The sequence below is a fragment of the Littorina saxatilis genome, linkage group LG17, assembly GCF_037325665.1.
Source record: "Littorina saxatilis isolate snail1 linkage group LG17, US_GU_Lsax_2.0, whole genome shotgun sequence".
NCBI classification, from domain to species: Eukaryota; Metazoa; Mollusca; class Gastropoda; order Littorinimorpha; family Littorinidae; genus Littorina; species Littorina saxatilis.
In genome coordinates this window covers 66,375,066-66,394,348 of record NC_090261.1, presented here as the reverse complement: position 1 = coordinate 66,394,348, position 19,283 = coordinate 66,375,066, and the positions used below count along the sequence as shown (strand labels likewise).

The 19,283-nt window shown below is 45.2% G+C and overlaps 1 protein-coding gene across 3 annotated transcripts in view; it reads left to right on the top strand.

The window, feature by feature from the left end:
- The window catches only part of LOC138952221 (HEAT repeat-containing protein 5B-like), a gene marked incomplete in the record, with an annotated part of 117,059 nt that overhangs the window by 78,704 nt on the left and 19,072 nt on the right, over nt 1–19,283 (top strand). For 2 of the 3 annotated variants that reach the window (XM_070323826.1, XM_070323823.1), the window contains 10 exon segments: nt 837–911; nt 1,974–2,180; nt 3,878–3,946; nt 5,323–5,444; nt 6,651–6,810; nt 7,243–7,432; nt 9,755–9,924; nt 10,846–11,161; nt 11,825–11,951; nt 12,361–12,482. In XM_070323826.1, the coding sequence (XP_070179927.1) occupies nt 837–911; nt 1,974–2,180; nt 3,878–3,946; nt 5,323–5,444; nt 6,651–6,810; nt 7,243–7,432; nt 9,755–9,924; nt 10,846–11,161; nt 11,825–11,951; nt 12,361–12,482 (1,558 nt within the window). 3 annotated transcript variants of the gene reach the window in all.

The window sequence follows — 19,283 nt, the reverse complement described above, 5'->3', positions numbered from 1 at the left end:
AGCACACAAAACTCTTGCACCAAGACACTGACCTGACCTGAATGCATTTCTTTATTTGCATCTTGAAATGCATATATCTATTGATGTATATCAAACCCCTCATACTCTCTTCATTCTTTTGTTTTGCTCTTTTTCCTACCGTTTTGTTGAAGATATCAGGTTGTAAAGTTCTATAAGTGACGTAAATTTCACTGTGAATTTCACACACATTCTTTTCTGACCCAGTGAGCACACACAGATTGGTGTCCTACTGTACAGTGTATTGCATTTTCTTGTGCAAGAGAGAAACTCTGCACTGAACTTTGCTCAGGTTTTGTGACAGTTCTGTGGCACTTCTCATACTTAATAGTTGTGTATGTGTCTTTTGACAAATTGCCTGAATTACTGTAGGCAAAATGTATCTGTAAGATGCAGAAACCCATTGTTATTAAGTTCATCAAACATACTGAAACGGAGATTTGTAGCATCGTATGCCTGTAAGCAGGATTATAATGTGCGTTTAACTGCTGTGCATTTGTTTTAGTGTGTTTTGTTGACTAGAGGGATGTCCATATACAATGTATTCTTTATCCAAATCTTGTTGGTTGTTAAGAGTTGCAGATTTAGGCTTATCAGGCTCGTTTATAAGGGATGTGTGTGTGTGTGTGTAAGAGTGTGTTAGTGCGTGGGTGCGTGCGTGTGTGTGCATGGGTGTGTGTGTGTGTGTCCGTGCGTGCAAGTGTGTGCATGTTGTTTGACGGGAAGAAGAAACCTTGACAGGAATGTTAAATGTTTGAATACTTACGTTGGTCTGATGTTTTGGTGTGAGTTAATTTGCGGGATGGTTGTGTTTTCAGTTACAACCCAACAGTGCGTCAGGGTCGGGGGCTCTGGAGCACGACGCCCAGTCGCTGTACCTCAGGCGGCCCGCTGTGAGTGATTGTCTGTCTTCTGTCACACTGTGTCTGTGATGGTTCAGTTTTGTGTGTACAGTGGAACCCCCCTTTAAAGTCTCCCTCCTTTTTAAGACCCTGTTTTCTCAGACTTTGTGTTCATATACCTCTGTAAATTACCTCCATTTAAAGACTCCCTCCATTTAAAGTCTCCCTCCATTTAAAGACTCCCTCCATTTAAATACTCCCTCCATTTAAAGACTCCCTCCATTTAAAGACTCCCTGCATTTAAAGACTCCCTCCTTTTCTCAGATTTTTGGAGGTCTTAATAGGCGGGTTGGTGTATTTAAACTTGTCTTGAAAAACGGCGACTTGACATGAGATCTTCTGTGCTTCCGTTGTGAGGGTGTGATGGCTCAAGTAAGCTTGCTATGCAGGGGGTATTCTTGACTGTAATTTCTCTGCCAGGGAATATTGTCATCTTGAAATAAAGTTGCTTTTATCATCGTGAAGAAAGTTCAGCTGTTTTTCTTAACTTTGATCTGATAACGCTTTGAAAAAACTATCTGTCTTGTCAAGAGATCCAGGGCTGTGTGGTAAGCTAGGGGGTAGAGTACTGGACTTGTCATCCTTTGGCCACAAGTTTGAATCCAAGCTGGGTCAACTTTATGTGATGACTCAGAGGCTGTATTCATGTCCAAACCTGGCATCACCACTATGGTTGGTAAAAGACCTTGATCTTCCAGCCAGAAGTTGGGTGATTGCACCTGAACATACACCACCTGGGTAGCACCACTCTGGTTGCTGCTAGCTTTCCACTTGCGGCCAACACACCTGAAATTTCCCAGGTTTGGAACAATAATATATGAAGGAAACCCCATGAAAGCGGCCTAATTATGGCTGCTTAAATGGCGGAGTAAAAATGGTCATACACGTAAAAACCCACTCGTGCAAAAAACACGAGTGTTTGTGGTGGTTTCAGCCCATGAACGCAGAAGAATAAGAATATGAAGGAAAGGCAAGTTGGTGCCAAGTATTTATTCCTGAGATGACGTATAAGTGTGAGTGTTCTAGAGTGTAACTGAGTATGTTGTGTTGCAGAGTGACCCCATTCCCGGCCCTCTACCGCTGGGTGTGGCGGTGATCGACAGCTCCGTCAAGTTGTACGGAGTAATCTTCCCCCGCGTGGCCCACAAACACCGCTACCAGATGCTGCAGCACTTCATCGAGTGTATCCGCCAGGCCAAGTCGTCACGGCAACAGGCCGTCCAGATGAACATCTTCACCGCTGTTCTCTGTGCTCTCAAGGTGAAGATTGTCTTTAACAAGGTGATGATGACATTTGCTTCTAGCTGAATATTCAAGCCTATACACTAACGGGAATCTTTTTTAGGGATCACTCGGTAAAACCACTGAATATTTGCTGTGATCAGAATCACAGTCTTTTGCAAGGTGATGATGACATTTGCTTCTAGCTGAATTTTCAAGCCTATACACTAACGGGAATCTTTTTCAGGGATCACTCGGTAAAACCACTGAATATTTGCTGTGATCAGAATCACAGTCTTTTGCAAGGTGATGATGACATTTTCTTCTAGCTGACTTTTCAAGCCTTATACACTACAGGGAATCTTTTTTAGGGATCACTCGCTAAAACCACTGAATATTTGCTGTGCTCATATTCAACAAAGATGGCCTTGACGGGCGCAATGGCTTAGTGGAAGGTCGTGCGTTTCGAATCCCGGCCACGTCTGGTGGGGTAATGGTGGAGATTTTTCCGAACTCCCGGGTCAACCTGTGTGCGTCTTTCATCTATCAGTACTCCTAACACATGAATTTTGAGAAACCTTCCTTCAGAGGGGCAGTAACATAGGTGTGAGTCAGAATTGGTCAGCGGTCGTGTTGGGTCCCATTATGTGAGACTGCTACTAAGGTTAAACGATTTCCAGCAGACCACCTTGCACGTCAACAGGCTGTGCAAGCAGTGGTCTGCCCCTGGATATCTATATCACTTTAAAGCCGTCTTAGACGTGAATGTGGATCACTGAAGCAAAGTTTCCTATGAAAGAAAAGCTGCGTCACGTGTATGTGTGTGTTTATCTGTGATTACTTGCTGGGGGCCCGGTAGCTCAGTTGGTGGAGCACTGGACTTGTAATCCTAAGGTCACGGGTTTGAATCCGGGCCGGGACGGATCTGTGCAGACTCAGAGACGGTATCCATGTTCCACCCCGGTGTCACCACTGTGGCATGTAAAAGACCTGGGTCATTGTGCCATAAGTACAGGTGGCTGATTACACCTCAACATGCACGCACCTGGGTAGCACCATTCTGTTGATGCTAGCTTTCCACTGGGAGGAAGTAACCGGAATTCGCAGCCATGGGACAATAAAGCAATGAAAACAGACCTGTGCACATCTACGGTTTCTCCGTAATTTCTCCGATTTTTATATGCAGAATACGGTGCTACGGATTTTTAATTAAAATTCCGAAATTTCGATGTTTTACTCCAAAACAAATTGTTTGTACTTTTTTTCTGTTTTAAGATGTTTTGACCAATTAGTTGGCCGTTGCGCTGAAAAGACGTTTTCTGATTTACCGGAAGCGCGCGTGTGCTCAGCATTGAGTTTTTGTTCTTAGACTTAGTTCGTCCAGCGTCTGTGTGGCAACTTGTGATTGAAGTGAAACATGAAAAAGAAAAAAAGAGTGCGAGATTCAGATAGTGAAGAGGAGACACCAGCTCTGTCACCAAAGAAGACAACAGTGTTGATGTTTCACCTTGGCTTGTTAATAAATAGTAATTCCCATTCTACTGCGTCATAGTGTTTCAGTTTGTGTGCTTTGTGAGCAGAATTATGTCTTGAACTGTCGTTACAGCTTAATTACTACTGAAACATTTTAAAAACTACTGAAATTTGGTTTGTTTACTACTGATGAGCGTTTTGATTGTGCACAGGTCTGTGAAAAGGAAAATGACATGCGTATGTGTGTGTATGTGTGTGTGCAGAGTCTGTCAGAGACCAAGACGTCGGTGGGCAATGACGAAGTGAAAAAAGCTGCCTTCACTCTCATCATGGTGAGTGCTTGTTCTTTTTCTTTTTCTTTTCTTTTTACATTTAGTCAAGTTTTGACTAAATGTTTTAACATAGAGGGGGGAATCGAGACGAGGGTCGTGGTGTATGTGTGTGTGTCTGTCTGTCTGTGTGTGTGTGTAGAGCGATTCAGACTAAACTACTGGACCGATCTTTATGAAATTTGACATGAGAGTTCCTGGGTATGATATCCTCAGACGTTTTTTTCATTTTTTTGATAAATGTCTTTGATGACGTCATATCCCGCTTTTCGTGAAAGTTGAGGCGGCACTGTCACGCTCTCATTTTTCAACCAGATTGGTTAAAATTTTGGTCGGGTAATGTTCGACGAAGCCCGGACTTCGGTATTGCATTTCAGCTTGGTGGCTTAAAAATTAATTAATGACTTTGGTCATTAAAATTTCTGAAAATTGTAAAAAAAAAAATTTTTTTATAAAACGATCCAAATTTACGTTCATCTTATTCTCCATCATTTTCTGATTCCAAAAACATATAAATATGTTATATTTGGATTAAAAACAAGCTCTGAAAATTAAAAATATAAAAATTATGATCAAAATTAAATTATCTAAATCAATTTAAAAACACTTTCATCTTTATTCTTGTTGGTTCCTGATTCCAAAAACATATAGATATGATATGTTTGGATTGAAAACACGCTTAGAAAGTTAAAACGAAGAGAGGTACAGAAAAGCGTGCTATCCTTCTCAGCGCAACTACTACCCCGCTCTTCTTGTCAATTTCACTGCCTTTGCCATGAGCGGTGGACTGACGATGCTACGAGTATACGGTCTTGCTGCGTTGCATTGCGTTCAGTTTCATTCTGTGAGTTCGACAGCTACTTGACTAAATGTTGTATTTTCGCCTTACGCGACTTGTTTTTCTTCTTTCTTTTTTTCTTTTCCCTTTTTTTTTCCTTTCTTTTTTCTTTACAGCTAATTTCTAAGCCCTATAAAAACTGTTGGTTACGCTAAGGAAACCAAGAACATGGGAGTGGTTGTTCTTATTGTGACAAGTCACGGTGAAGATAGATCATAACTGTGTTCATATGTTTTCCCCACTGCCATTCTTCGCTCGCACACATGCAAGAAAGAGCAGATTAAAAATGTAGCAAGGCGAAAACACTGGCACCTTACATACCCTGCTTGATGGATGGATGCAATTGACAAAGACGACCATCAAATCAAATCAAATCAAATCAAATCAAATCAAATCAAATCAAATCAAATCAAATCAAATCAAATCAAATCAAATCAAAACAAAACAAATCAAATCAAATCAAATCAAATTTATTATCTCAAGCATGAGGAATTAGAAGCCTGATATGACGGATGTTTTGATGCGTTTGTTGACCTTGCAGGATGCCCTGGGCAGTGCCAACCCCATCCTGCGCTGCGCAGCGGGCGAGGCCTTGGGACGTCTAGCACAGGTGGTGGGGGACAGCAAGTTCATCGCAGAGACAGCGCAGTACAGCTTTGACAAGTGAGACAGTCTTTCGTGTGTTGTTCATCTTCTCCTCTCAGTCCTTTGTACTCTTGGTTTCTCCTCTCTTTTGTCATTTTACGCACTTATATTAAGAAGCGCCTGAAATATGAGTTACAGCCGTCGCGATATAACCTTGAACGGTTGAAAACGACGTTAAACACCAAATAAAGAAAAGAAAGAAAGAAAGAAAGATGAGTTACATGAGGCTGACAATGATGTCCGGCTAGACTGGTCAGCTGTCAGCATTCTGGTGTCACTCCAGCTTCTGTTTGCCATCGGTAAGAGGTTTCTGGTTGGTCTGATGTCAGTTTGTCTCCGGCTGTCCTCTGTTCTGTCTCTGAGTCCCATGCACTGGCTGATGTCAGTTTGTCTCCGGCTGTCCTCTGTTCTGTCTCTGAGTCCCATGCACTGGCTGATGTCAGTTTGTCTCCGGCTGTCCTCTGTTCTGTCTCTGAGTCCCATGCACTGGCTGATGTCAGTTTGTCTCCGGCTGTCCTCTGTTCTGTCTCTGAGTCCCATGCACTGGCTGATGTCAGTTTGTCTCCGGCTGTCCTCTGTTCTGTCTCTGAGTCCCATGCACTGGCTGATGTCAGTTTGTCTCCGGCTGTCCTCTGTTCTGTCTCTGAGTCCCATGCACTGGCTGATGTCAGTTTGTCTCCGGCTGTCCTCTGTTCTGTCTCTGAGTCCCATGCACTGGCTGATGTCAGTTTGTCTCCGGCTGTCCTCTGTTCTGTCTCTGAGTCCCATGCACTGGCTGATGTCAGTTTGTCTCCGGCTGTCCTCTGTTCTGTCTCTGAGTCCCATGCACTGGCTGATGTCAGTTTGTCTCCGGCTGTCCTCTGTTCTGTCTCTGAGTCCCATGCACTGGCTGATGTCAGTTTGTCTCCGGCTGTCCTCTGTTCTGTCTCTGAGTCCCATGCACTGGCTGATGTCAGTTTGTCTCCGGCTGTCCTCTGTTCTGTCTCTGAGTCCCATGCACTGGCTGATGTTAATGTATCATTTAGGATTTGACTAAGTGTGTGTGTGTGTGTGTGTGTGTGTGTGTGTGTGTGTGTGTGTGTGTGTGTGTGTGTGTGTGTGTGTGTGTGTGCACGTGCGTGTGTTCATGTGTGTTTGTGCGTGCATGCATGCGTGTGTGCATACTTGCTACACGTGTTTCATCCAGTGGTGTGTTGCTTACCCCTCCACTGTGTGTGGTGTCAGGTTGAAGTCGGCGCGTGACGTGGTCAGTCGCACCGGTCACTCCCTGGCCCTGGGCTGCCTGCATCGCTACGTGGGCGGCATGGGGTCGGGTCAGCATCTCAACACCTCCGTGTCCATCCTACTGGCCCTCGCTCAGGACTTCAACTCCCCCGTCGTACAGGTACACTTGTCCTGTGTTCTGTTTCCATGACAACATAGGTCTGCATTGCTCAGTATTTGCGTTTTTGTACTGAGAGTTAAACTATGTATGCTTCACTAAACATTGGACTTTCAATCATAAACATGCAAAGCTATTCTGTTGAACTCTTGATTTCTAATGTTGCACATGTTTCTGATTGAATACTGAATATTGTTTCAGAGAAGCAAGTGAAGCAGACATGTTGATACATGAACAATATATGTGCCAGTATTTCTGAAGCAGAATGATCTTCAAACAGTCAAAGAATATATAAATAGGGAGATACTTTTTTGTTTTGTTGTTACCAAGAATGATGTACAGTACACTGCACTGGTACCCACTGGACTCTCCCCTGTGTCTCACAACGACATACCTTGTCCAGATCATGACACCATTGGAAAATGTGTTTTGCAGGTGTGGTCGCTGCATGCGCTGGCGCTGATCGCGGACTCTGGCGGCCCAATGTTCAGGAGTTACGTTGAGCCGACCCTGTCGCTGGTGTTACAGCTGTTATTGACCGTTCCTCCGGCCACAGTGGACGTCCACCAGTGTCTGGGCAAATGTCTGTCGGCTCTCATCACCTCTATAGGGCCTGAACTACAGAGTGAGTCTTGTTGCAGTACAAGGGTACCTAAATTGTCATTTTTACTGTCAGCAAACTGTGTGGATTTTTAAACTGAAAATGTTGTAACTCATTATATTCCATATTTTTCATATGAAGTTTTCATTTTGGCCTGACAAACATATTTCTTGGTGAAAAAAATAATTCAGCTTCTTGTATGCAAATTGTTTGGTTCCTTATTTTAAAACGTATTACTGCCTCTGTACATACAAAAAAAACTTGCATTATTTGGACTGATAAAATAAAACATTCACAAAAACTTGAACCTTTCGCCCAAAGAGACACAAGAGACAAAAATCAATGAAAACTGATGCTATGAACAACTGATGCTATGAACAACTGATGCTATGAACAACTGATGCTATGAACAACTGATGCTATGAACAACTGATGCTATGAACAACTGATGCTATGAACAACTGATGCTATGAACAACTGATGCTATGAACAACTGATGCTATGAACAACTGATGCTATGAACAACTGATGCTATGAACAACTGATGCCATGAACAACTGATGCCATGAACAACTGATGCCATGAACAACTGATGCTATGAACAACTGATGCTATGAACAACTGATGCCATGAACAACTGATGCCATGAACAACTGATGCCATGAACAACTGATGCTATGAACAACTGATGCTATGAACAACTGATGCTATGAACAACTGATGCCATGAACAACTGATGCCATGAACAACTGATGCCATGAAGAACTGATGCTATGAACAACTGATGCTATGAACAACTGATGCCATGAACAACTGATGCTATGAACAACTGATGCCATGAACAACTGATGCCATGAACAACTGATGCTATGAACAACTGATGCTATGAACAACTGATGCTATGAACAACTGATGCTATGAACAACTGATGCTATGAACAACTGATGCCATGAACAACTGATGCCATGAACAACTGATGCTATGAACAACTGATGCTATGAACAACTGATGCTATGAACAACTGATGCTATGAACAACTGATGCTATGAACAACTGATGCCATGAACAACTGATGCTATGAACAACTGATGCCATGAACAACTGATGCCATGAACAACTGATGCCATGAACAACTGATGCCATGAACAACTGATGCTATGAACAACTGATGCTATGAACAACTGATGCTATGAACAACTGATGCTATGAACAACTGATGCTATGAACAACTGATGCTATGAACAACTGATGCTATGAACAACTGATGCTATGAACAACTGATGCCGTGAACAACTGATGCTGTGAACAACTGATGCTATGAACAACTGATGCTATGAACAACTGATGCTATGAACAACTGATGCTATGAACAACTGATGCCATGAACAACTGATGCCATGAACAACTGATGCTATGAACAACTGATGCTATGAACAACTGATGCTATGAACAACTGATGCTATGAACAACTGATGCTATGAACAACTGATGCCATGAACAACTGATGCCATGAACAACTGATGCTATGAACAACTGATGCCATGAACAACTGATGCTATGAACAACTGATGCCATGAACAACTGATGCCATGAACAACTGATGCCATGAACAACTGATGCTATGAACAACTGATGCCATGAACAACTGATGCCATGAACAACTGATGCCATGAACAACTGATGCCATGAACAACTGATGCCATGAACAACTGATGCCATGAACAACTGATGCTATGAACAACTGATGCTATGAACAACTGATGCTATGAACAACTGATGCTATGAACAACTGATGCTATGAACAACTGATGCTATGAACAACTGATGCCATGAACAACTGATGCCATGAACAACTGATGCCATGAACAACTGATGCCATGAACAACTGATGCCATGAACAACTGATGCCATGAACAACTGATGCCATGAACAACTGATGCCATGAACAACTGATGCCATGAACAACTGATGCCATGAACAACTGATGCCATGAACAACTGATGCCATGAACAACTGATGCCATGAACAACTGATGCCATGAACAACTGATGCCATGAACAACTGATGCCATGAACAACTGATGCCATGAACAACTGATGCCATGAACAACTGATGCCATGAACAACTGATGCTATGAACAACTGATGCCATGAACAACTGATGCCATGAACAACTGATGCCATGAACAACTGATGCCATGAACAACTGATGCCATGAACAACTGATGCTATGAACAACTGATGCTATGAACAACTGATGCTATGAACAACTGATGCTATGAACAACTGATGCTATGAACAACTGATGCTATGAACATTTTTAAATGTGTAGTATTTCCCTGTACAGGTAACACAGGAGCGATCGCCACGGCGCGACTGTCGTGCCTGGTGTGCTGTGCGATCATGCAGGACCACCCCGACTCCCTGGTGCAAGCGGAGGCCATCGCCTGTCTGCAGCAGCTACACATGTTCGCTCCGCGACACGTCAACCTCAACACACTCGTCCCGCATCTCTGTGTAAGTATCATGCACCATTTCCCTCAGGGTTACACAGTAGGACTGGAAATGCACTTTGGTGTTTTTACCACTCATTCAGTTCCTTGTACCATTGCTGTCTATTTAGATGTACAAATGTGTGTAGTTGTTACTGTTACAGCTTGTAATATCATATCATATTATGTAGGGTCTGAGGCTAGCTGCAGTACAATTTACAGTTTGAAAAGGCATCTCAGGGGTATGTGGGGGCTTCAGTTGTGTTATTTGCACAGTCTTGGGTAATGGGAGGCTTGTCTTGTGAAACAACACCTCTCAATTAAAGGCCTGTGAAAGAACACTTTGAATGAAGGAAGACTGGCTTGGTCTGAAGAGTGTTCTGTACTGTACTGTCACAATAAATACTGATGTGCTTTTTCTGTGGCTTTGTTAAACGGTTGAAAATACCAGAGCAGATGCCATAATAGCAGCACTGTCATCACACTGTCACTCATTTCTACCAGATCTCAGCTACTGTTTGAAGAGAGAACACTAGAAGAGAGAACATTAGAGGAATGTGGCAATCACTTTATCCCTCACAGACATACTGACCAGATCTCAGCTTTTGTTCAAGCTTAGTGGATAAGACGCCGGCCTCCCATGCGGAAGGTCGCAGGTTCAAATCCCGGCTGCGCCTCGTGGAAAAGGGGTGGATTTTTTTCTGATCTCCCTGGTATACTTATGTGCAGACCTGCTAGTGCCTTATCCCCCTTCGTGTGTGGGTTATGGAAACATGAATATACCCTGCATGCGTCACCCGAAGCGGCGTATGGCTGCCTTAGTGGCAGGGTAAAAATGGTCAGAAACGTAAAATAAAATGTGGGAGTTTCAGCCTATGAATGCAGAAGAAGAAGAAGACAACGTTAGAAGAATGTTGTTATCACACTTTCCCTTTATCCCTCTCAGGACATACTGACCAGCTCCCACCTGTTGCTGCGTCGAGCGGCCGTGGCCTGTCTCAGACAGCTGGTCACCCGTGAGGCCAAGGAGGTCAGCGCTATGGCCTTGACCTTGGCCGGAGAGGGCAAGGACGGGCGGTCGTCAAGCAACATCACAGAGTCTGGGCTGGAGGGGGCGCTGTTCAGCATGCTGGACACGGAGACGGACGGCAAGCTGACTTCGGATGTACAGGACACGCTGGTCAGCCTGCTGCAGGCCCTGGCCATCCCAAACCTGACACGCTGGCTGCAGCTACTGAAAGACGTCCTGTCCGCCTCCACTGGTGGGTAGAGAGACAAAGACAGATTGCACACAAGCACTCATGCGCGCACGCACGCATGCACATATGCATGTACGCACGGACACACGCTCACACACTCACGCATGTACACACGCTCACACACACTCACGCATGCACGCGCGCGCGCACACACATACACACTCCTTCAGAATGCAACTACTAGAACTGAACCAAGAATCACCAACTAAAAGCAGATGTTACACAAATAATGGAAGTGGCTTTTGGACCCATGTTCTATTTTTTTTTTCTGCAGAGAATATCGGTGATGAGTGTGACCGTTTTTTGTGCCTTTTGTCAACAGACAGCAGCGTGATAGAGCCGATGATGATGATGATGATGATGATGATGATGATGATGATGACAATGATGATGATGATGATGATTGTGTCAACAGAAAGCAGCGTGATAGAGCCAGACCTGGGTGGTGATGATGATGATGATGATGATGATGATGATGATGATGATTGTGTCAACAGACAGCAGCGTGATAGAGCCGATGATGATGATGATGATGATGATGATGATGATGATGATGATGATGATGATTGTGTCAACAGAAAGCAGCGTGATAGAGCCAGACCTGGGTGATGATGATGATGATGATGATGATGATGATGATGATGATGATGATGATTGTGTCAACAGAAAGCAGCGTGATAGAGCCAGACCTGGGTGGTGATGATGATGATGATGATGATGAAGAGGGGGGCGATGACATCGCTCAGTTCAACGCCGCGCAAGCCGACGTCACTCACCCCACCATACAGCCACGGTCAGTGTGTAGTGACACACTAGGACTTGCCATTCCTCTCAGCTAGAGATAACGCAAAAGTCCTCTTCGGACCCAAATGCAAAAGTCTTCTTCAGGCCCGAAGGTCAACCACCACCAGAAGCTAGAGATTCTGTATAAGTTAAAAATTGCACATGTGTTAGATGACGGGAATATAGCTCGGTTGGTAGTGGTGGTGGCTTGAGACCAGTTTTTGTTAGGCCTGTCCTTAACTGGGATAAGTCGACTGTGCAAAGTATATTTGGCGAAGCTGGCGTCAGGTAGCTTTAGCACTGAGTTTTCTGTATAAAGACTTGGCGAAGTCTTCGTGAAGTCGACTTCGGGCTTAATTAAGGACCGCCTTTATGTGTATTCTCGTTAGAATAACTCATGATGTATGTTTGCGGTGCAGGTGGCCGACCAAGGTGTTTGCGGTGGAGAGCCTGATGAAGATAATGACGGCGTGCGAGGGAGGAGACGGTCAGTACGACCTGGCCCGGGCCAAGGAGCTCAAACACAACCCGGACACTAAAGGTACGCACTCAAACCCTGACACTAAAGGTACGCACTCAAACCCTGACATTAAAGGTACGCACTCAAACCCTGATACTAAAGGTACGCACTCAAACCCTGACACTAAAGGTATGCACTCAAACCCTGATTGTAAAAGTATGCACTCAAACTTTGATACTGAAGGTACGCACTCAAACCCTGATACTAAAGGTACGCACTCAAACCCTGACACTAAAGGTATGCACTCAAACCCTGACATTAAAGGTACACACTCAAACCCTGATACTGAAGGTACGCACTCAAACCCTGATACTGAAGCTAAGCACTGAAACTTTCAATCAATCAATATGAGGCTTATATCGCGCATATTCCGTGGGTACAGTTCTAAGCGCAGGGATTTTTTTAAATTTTTATTTTTGTTATGCAATTTATATCGCGCACATATTCAAGGCGCAGGGATTTATTTATGCCGTGTGAGATGGAATTTGTTTACACAATACATCACGCATTCACATCGGCCAGCAGATCGCAGCCATTTCGGCGCATATCCTACTTTTCACGGCCTATTATTCCAAGTCACACGGGTATTTTGGTGGACATTTGTATCTATGCCTATACAATTTTGCCAGGAAAGACCCTTTTGTCAATCATGGGATCTTTAACATGCACACCCGAATGTAGTGTACACGAAGGGACCTCGGTTTTTCGTCTCATCCGAAAGACTAACACTTGAACCCACCACCTATGTTAGGAAAGGGGGGAGAAAATTGCTAACGCCCTGACCCAGGGTCGAACTCCCAACCTCTCGCTTCCGAGATACTGAAGGTACGCACTCAAACCCTGATACTAAAGGTATGCCGTGAAGCTTTCTGTCAGATCACTGTATTTTGTACTGAACATTTCTATACCCTTTTGTAATCAATTGTGTCATTAACATATTTATTTGACATGGTTGTTATCCAATACTTCCTTGGGAGGGGGATGCATGGTGTTGGCACGGCAATATCCAGGTTCAGACCCTGTGTGAGCTTCGTCGTCACACTGAATGAATCTCAATATATAACTCTTCTTTCAATAGATGAAGTCACTTGTAAGGGGCTATATTTGTGGATTAAATAACATATTCTTACTACAACTCACATAAATAGCATTAACTTCAGTTTGATGCGTAAGACATTGAAGTACTAACCCTGGAAACAGGGGGAGGTAACCCCCAAATCAAAACAAAACCTTGACAACAAGGCCCTGGTAGTTACCTCCCCTCACCGGTAGCCCGCGCATGCGCGGCACATATCACCGGCAAACTCATTCCCTTCTTCAACACCGTGCTGTACAGACGTGTTGGTACTTGCTGGGCTTTTCAGCCTTGGGTCTCCCGTGAGGACGACCTTTTGACCCTGGTTCATCTTGCTAGCTGTTGGTGAGATCTTTCTGGTTTACAACGTTTTTTTATGGTAACTGTTCACTTGTGAAAATGTCTTTCTCCGTTTCTCGGAGTTTGTTTTGGTTTTCACTTGGGCGGGAGAGAGCTGTTGCTCTCTCAGACATGTTTTGTCTCTCCCGCTGAGCAGTTATTTTGTTGTTCAAGCCTAGTCTAGTGACTTATCTGTAACGTTTTCTTGTTATAGCTTGTGCCGCCATTTGCATTTGTTGGTAAATGGCGTCGTACTTGTGCTCCGTCTTACGGAGTCGTTCTCTTTACACGGATTTTACTGTAGTGCTGCCAGGCGGGTGACTTTCGTTTTCCCGCCTAGCAGTTATTTTGTTGTACAAGCTTAGTCTAGTGACTTATCTGTAACGTTTTCTGTTATAGCTTGTGCCGCCATTTGCATTTGTTGGTAAATGGCTTTGTACTTCGTGCTCCGTCTTACGGAGTTGTACTTTTAACACGGCGACTTTTACTGTAGTGCTGCCAGACAGGCGACTTTCGTTTCCCTGCTGAGCAGTGTGTTCTTTCGTTAAGCTTAAGTCTAGTGACTTACTCCTTACAGGCTTGGTTGAGCTTGCGCCGCCTTTGTTCGTGTTATGTTAAAGCTTGTTCTCCGTGCTCGGAGTTGTAGTTTCAACATGGCGGTCTTTAGCGTTAGCTCTGTCGGGCAGGGTACTTTGTTACCTGCTGAGCAGTTTGTTCTGTTGTGTAAGCTTAGGTCTTATGACTTATCTTTTACAGATTATTTTGTCTTTACATGTGCCGACCTTTGTGTGTTGGTTTTCTGTTTTTTACTACATGTCTCCGTCTTGACGGAGTTCTAGTCGTCAACATGGCGGACTTGCGTTGTGACGTGCCGCCATTTGCATTATTTTTTCTGCCGGTTGTTGAACTTTTGGCTCCGTTTTCTGGAGTTTTTTGTTGCTTCAACCTAGTGTAGGCAGTGCCCGGTGTTACGGGTGCATGCCGCCATTTGCATTTTAGTATTTTGTAATTATTTTTGCGAAATTTTCGATCCGGTGAGCAAGGAGTCGTTGCGTGTTTCGATTGATCCTCCTGCTAGCTTGCCCGTTTTGTCGCCGCAGGAGAAAGAGACCCAGGCGGTCTCGCGCGATGAATTGTTTGCTCTTTTTTCTACTTTCAAGGATCAAATGAGGGAGATGCTGGCAACTGACAGGGGTGTGTCTTCCTCCACCATTCCAGCTTTGCCTCCAGGGGTTGGCAACGCTTCCTCTCTGTCGAGGATTGTTCTTTCCGCTACGTTTACGTCGGCGGACGTTGCTGTTCCTCAGTTTTCGGCTTCGGCCGATCAGGTACGTGTTCGTGGAAGTTCGGGGTGTTCGGCGCAAATGCGTGCTGCTCATCTCGACGGTTATTCCACCCTTGACGCTGGGGCCGGTACGTCCGGTCCCTCGTACTCGGGTTCAACTGCTTCGGCAAAGGGATTTCCGGCCACAGGATTTCTTCCGAGAGATCGTGGCACTTTCATTTTGTTACCATCGACTTCCGGTTCACAGCCTACGGGGGTTCCGGTCGTTGGTGGTAACGGCAATCCGTTTCCTGCCTACGCTTCCGCTGAGGCGGTTGCGGACGGTGGGGGACAGGTTGGGTCAGCTTCCGGGTAAAGCACAGGTGTGTTCCGGTCGCCTTCCCTTCCGGATTGCCAGCTACCGCTGGTTCCGGTCCGCCGGTTCCGGGGTAGACTTTTGGAAGTTCGGGGCACTCAGCACACGAGCGTGTTGTTTGTCTCGACGGTTATTCCACCCTTGACGCTGGGGCTGGTACGTCCGGTCCCTCGTACTCGGGTTCAACTGCTTCGGCAAAGGGATTTCCGGCCACAGGGTTTCTTTCGGGAGATCGTGGCACTTTCAAATCGTTACCATCGACTTCCGGTTCACAGCCTACGGGAGTTCCGGTCGTTGGTGGTAACGGCAATCCGTTTCCTGCCTACGCTTCCGCTCAGGCGGTTGCGTACGGTGGGGGACAGGATGGGTCAGCTTCCGGGCGAAGCACAGGTGTGTTTCCGGTCGCCTTCCCTTCCGGATTGCCAGCTACCTCTGGTTCCGGGCAATGGTAGCAGCTCGGCTTTGCCGGTCCTCCTTGGTGTGGTTACACAGGGTTCCGGTACGGCGAGTTCATCAGTTCCGTTGCGGGGCAATGATGGTTCCGGTCATGATCGGGCTTCATCGGACATCTTTGTTGATGATGTGGATGTTGTCGAGGATTGTGATGACTCTTCCGAGGCGGAACACAACTTTCGAGTTGAGAGGAGGTTCTTGCGCGCGCTGTATGCCGCCGCTGAGGTTACCTCTCGATACTTTGCAGAAGGGGTGACAACTTCGTCTTCTCGTTTAGCGGCACCACCTTTCGCATTTGGCGATTTCCAGGGTGACGTTGAGACTAGCGTTCACTTCCGGTTTCGGGAGTCGCCCTCTGTAGCCTATGAGATGGCTAAGGTGTTGAGTTCGGGTGCTGTTAGCATCTTTCCTCTGTTCACTGCTCATGGGGATGCGTCGGAGTCTGTTCAGCCATGGCTGGCTTCTCCGAGCAATTGTTCTCGCACGTCGTCTTTCATGCTTCGTAACCAAAGCTGAACGGGAAGCCCAATCATTCTTTTGATCCTTTTGCACTTCCGAGTTCCCCGCTTCAGGTCACTCCTGCGTTGGGGGACAATCATTTACGGCTTCGGCCAATGATGGTTCTGGGAACAAGGACTCTTTGCCAAGTAGGCTTCCAATGTCAACCCTTTGGGTTTCAGGTTGTTGGTGGTTTTGGTATCCCGTCTCTCACTTCTGTTTTCGGAGTGAAGGACTGTACGCATTAGCATCAACCCACACTGTCAAGGTGTTGCGGGTGTACTAGGGATTTTGCCTTTTTTCTGGTTCGTTTTGTTTGACGTTCCAGGTAATCATAGCACTTTGTTCTTGCCTGTCCGCAACTTCTGATGTCAACCCTTTGGGGTCCAGGTTGTCGGGAGCAGTGATGCCGTGTATCTTACTTCCTGTTCTGCTGCGGCTGTTTAGGATGGTAAGGTTTTGTACGTGATGGCATCTATGATTACCGTTTGCGTAGGTCCCCGCGTCTGACTTTTAGTCTCTCAGCGGATCAGACGCGTTCTGGGTTTTCGGCCATATTCAGGGTGTTTCTTGATTGGCGGCGAAATTTATTCCGGATTTTTCTTAAGGATGCTCCTTAGTTCACGACAGCTGTCGGTTTTTGAGCGTTCATCGTTTTTGTCCTCTCGAGGAGGTTGTTCGGACTTTCTTGTGACTTCCTCTGTTTTGACAAGAAGCGTCTGAAGTCAGTTTGGGGGCAACATGACGGCCGGTTTCGGCGACTTTGTCTTACCTACGGGTAGCGACGGTCCAGTTCATAGTCATAGTCATTCATTGGTGCTTTCTGCCACGACCCACGAAGTTATGAGTGCTTGTCTTTGCTAGACTTGGACTCTTAACGCAGGAAGTTTTACTGCGTCATTCGCTCGGTCTTGATTGGGTAGTTGCTCAAGCAGGTCATGCACCAGCAGTAGCCTTCTTTTGGCTAACCGTTTGGATCATGTTGGGTTCACAGCTTGGTTCATTAGAGGATGAGTGTTCTGGTAGTTGGGTACTTCAGGAACACGTTTGCTCGTTCTTGAGATTTTTCTCACCGATGAGGGCTTGATATCTTTCTCTCAGGTATCACTTGTTTTCGATAGGAGATCGGTCACGAACTGACGTCATCTCCTAGGCCTGGCGGGCTTCACACCCTCCCAGGGTGTAACATAGCGACATTATGTTTTAACGGTCGCTACAGGGTTTGTCCTATTCAGTTCTGTGTTGACAAACTTAGGCTCTGATCGTTCCACGTTCGGCACTACAGCTAGCTCTCACTGTATGCTTGCTTCCTTTTAGACTTTTGCCTCTTTCGATTAAAGTTGCTTTGGTTTTGATGAGCAATCTCGGTTCATCTCTTGATGAGAGGTTGCATTCTCGCCGACCTGCAAATTGTTGCCTTTGTTTTCGGCTTTAAGTCTTTTGACTCTTTTGTGGGAGAGTCTAGCAAGGCCAGATGTTTTCCGACATTTGTCTTGCTCTATCCTTTGAACAAGGGGCAAGTTATTGTCTCTGGTTCATTGCGAACTTTTAGCGTTTCCTCTTGGACTATGGTGCTGTGGTTTACTCAAGCCTTAATCTTTTAGTGCTTCACTCCGTGGAGGGTGTTTCACTTGTGGTCGTTTGGAACTTCTTGTTCTCTTCGAGGGGAGACGCAAAGGTTCGTTTTTTATTACTCGCTCGCCTCGGAGGACTTATCTGTTTGTCTTCCGAACTTGCACGGCTCTCTTTTGAATTAAGAGCTGTCTTTCTGGTCTAGCCGTTTGTAAGAGATTGTTCTCTCTTTTCGTCAGTCACGACCAAGACAGCGTATTTTAGGCCTTTTCACTTAGCTTAGGTCTCAACAGGCTTTACGTGAAAGGGGTTATTTATCTAGGTTGATTTTTTCTGGTGGTTTCTTTGCCATCATTAACTTTCTATGAGTGCAAATAAAAGGGGGGGGGCAGTCAGCCCTTCCTCCAGCACCTGCATTAGTGCAAGTTCTAGATTCTGGGCATAGGCTTTAGCATTCTCCAGTTCAGGAGGATGTTAAGACTTTCCACGAACTGTTGTTATCGTAGGAAGTCTATGTTTCGTTATTCTGGAGGAACGTCGTCAGGTCTTGACAAGACTTTCTCTTTCTACGCCCTGCGTGGTAAGGGCCCTGCGTCCAAGCTTTTGTCTTTTGAAAATTAATTCCAACTTGGGATTTCTTTTTGTTTTTAAGCTCTTTTTTAAGAGCCATAGATTTGGAGACATGCTAGCCTTTCTCGATAGGAAGGCTCTCAGACCCCTTTTTGTCAGTGTTCACTTCCCCTTAAGGGTGTAGCGTTTTACATACTTCTGGGTCTTGCTCAAGGTTTTGAGTATTTGACTTACTTGTCTTGCATGGCTCCTTTTGGTTCTTGCGTTTCAACGGATAGAACCAAATTATTGCTAGGCAGCCCTGACTAGATGGGCTTTTACACTCATTAACAGGCTTATGAGTGCGGCAGTCAAATGGGGGGAGCTTTCTTTCTTCCTCTGGGTTGTCTAGAATTCATGGGGCCTGAGCTTGGACCCTTTATCTGGTGGTTCTGTTGCCAGACAATTCTCGTATGGCACCTCAGTGGTGTTTGGACGTCATGTTTAGACGTCTTTCTTTACTACTTTTGTGCGTGTTTTAGTACCCACTGCAATGGTAGTAGTTGCTTACCAATTATGGTTGAAGCAGGCTGGTTTCTTATCTTTTTTAGTGAGATTCCCGCCACCTTATGTAGCAATCTGCTATTTATGTGAGTTGTAGTAAGAATATGTTATTTAATCGAAAATTTCTTAATA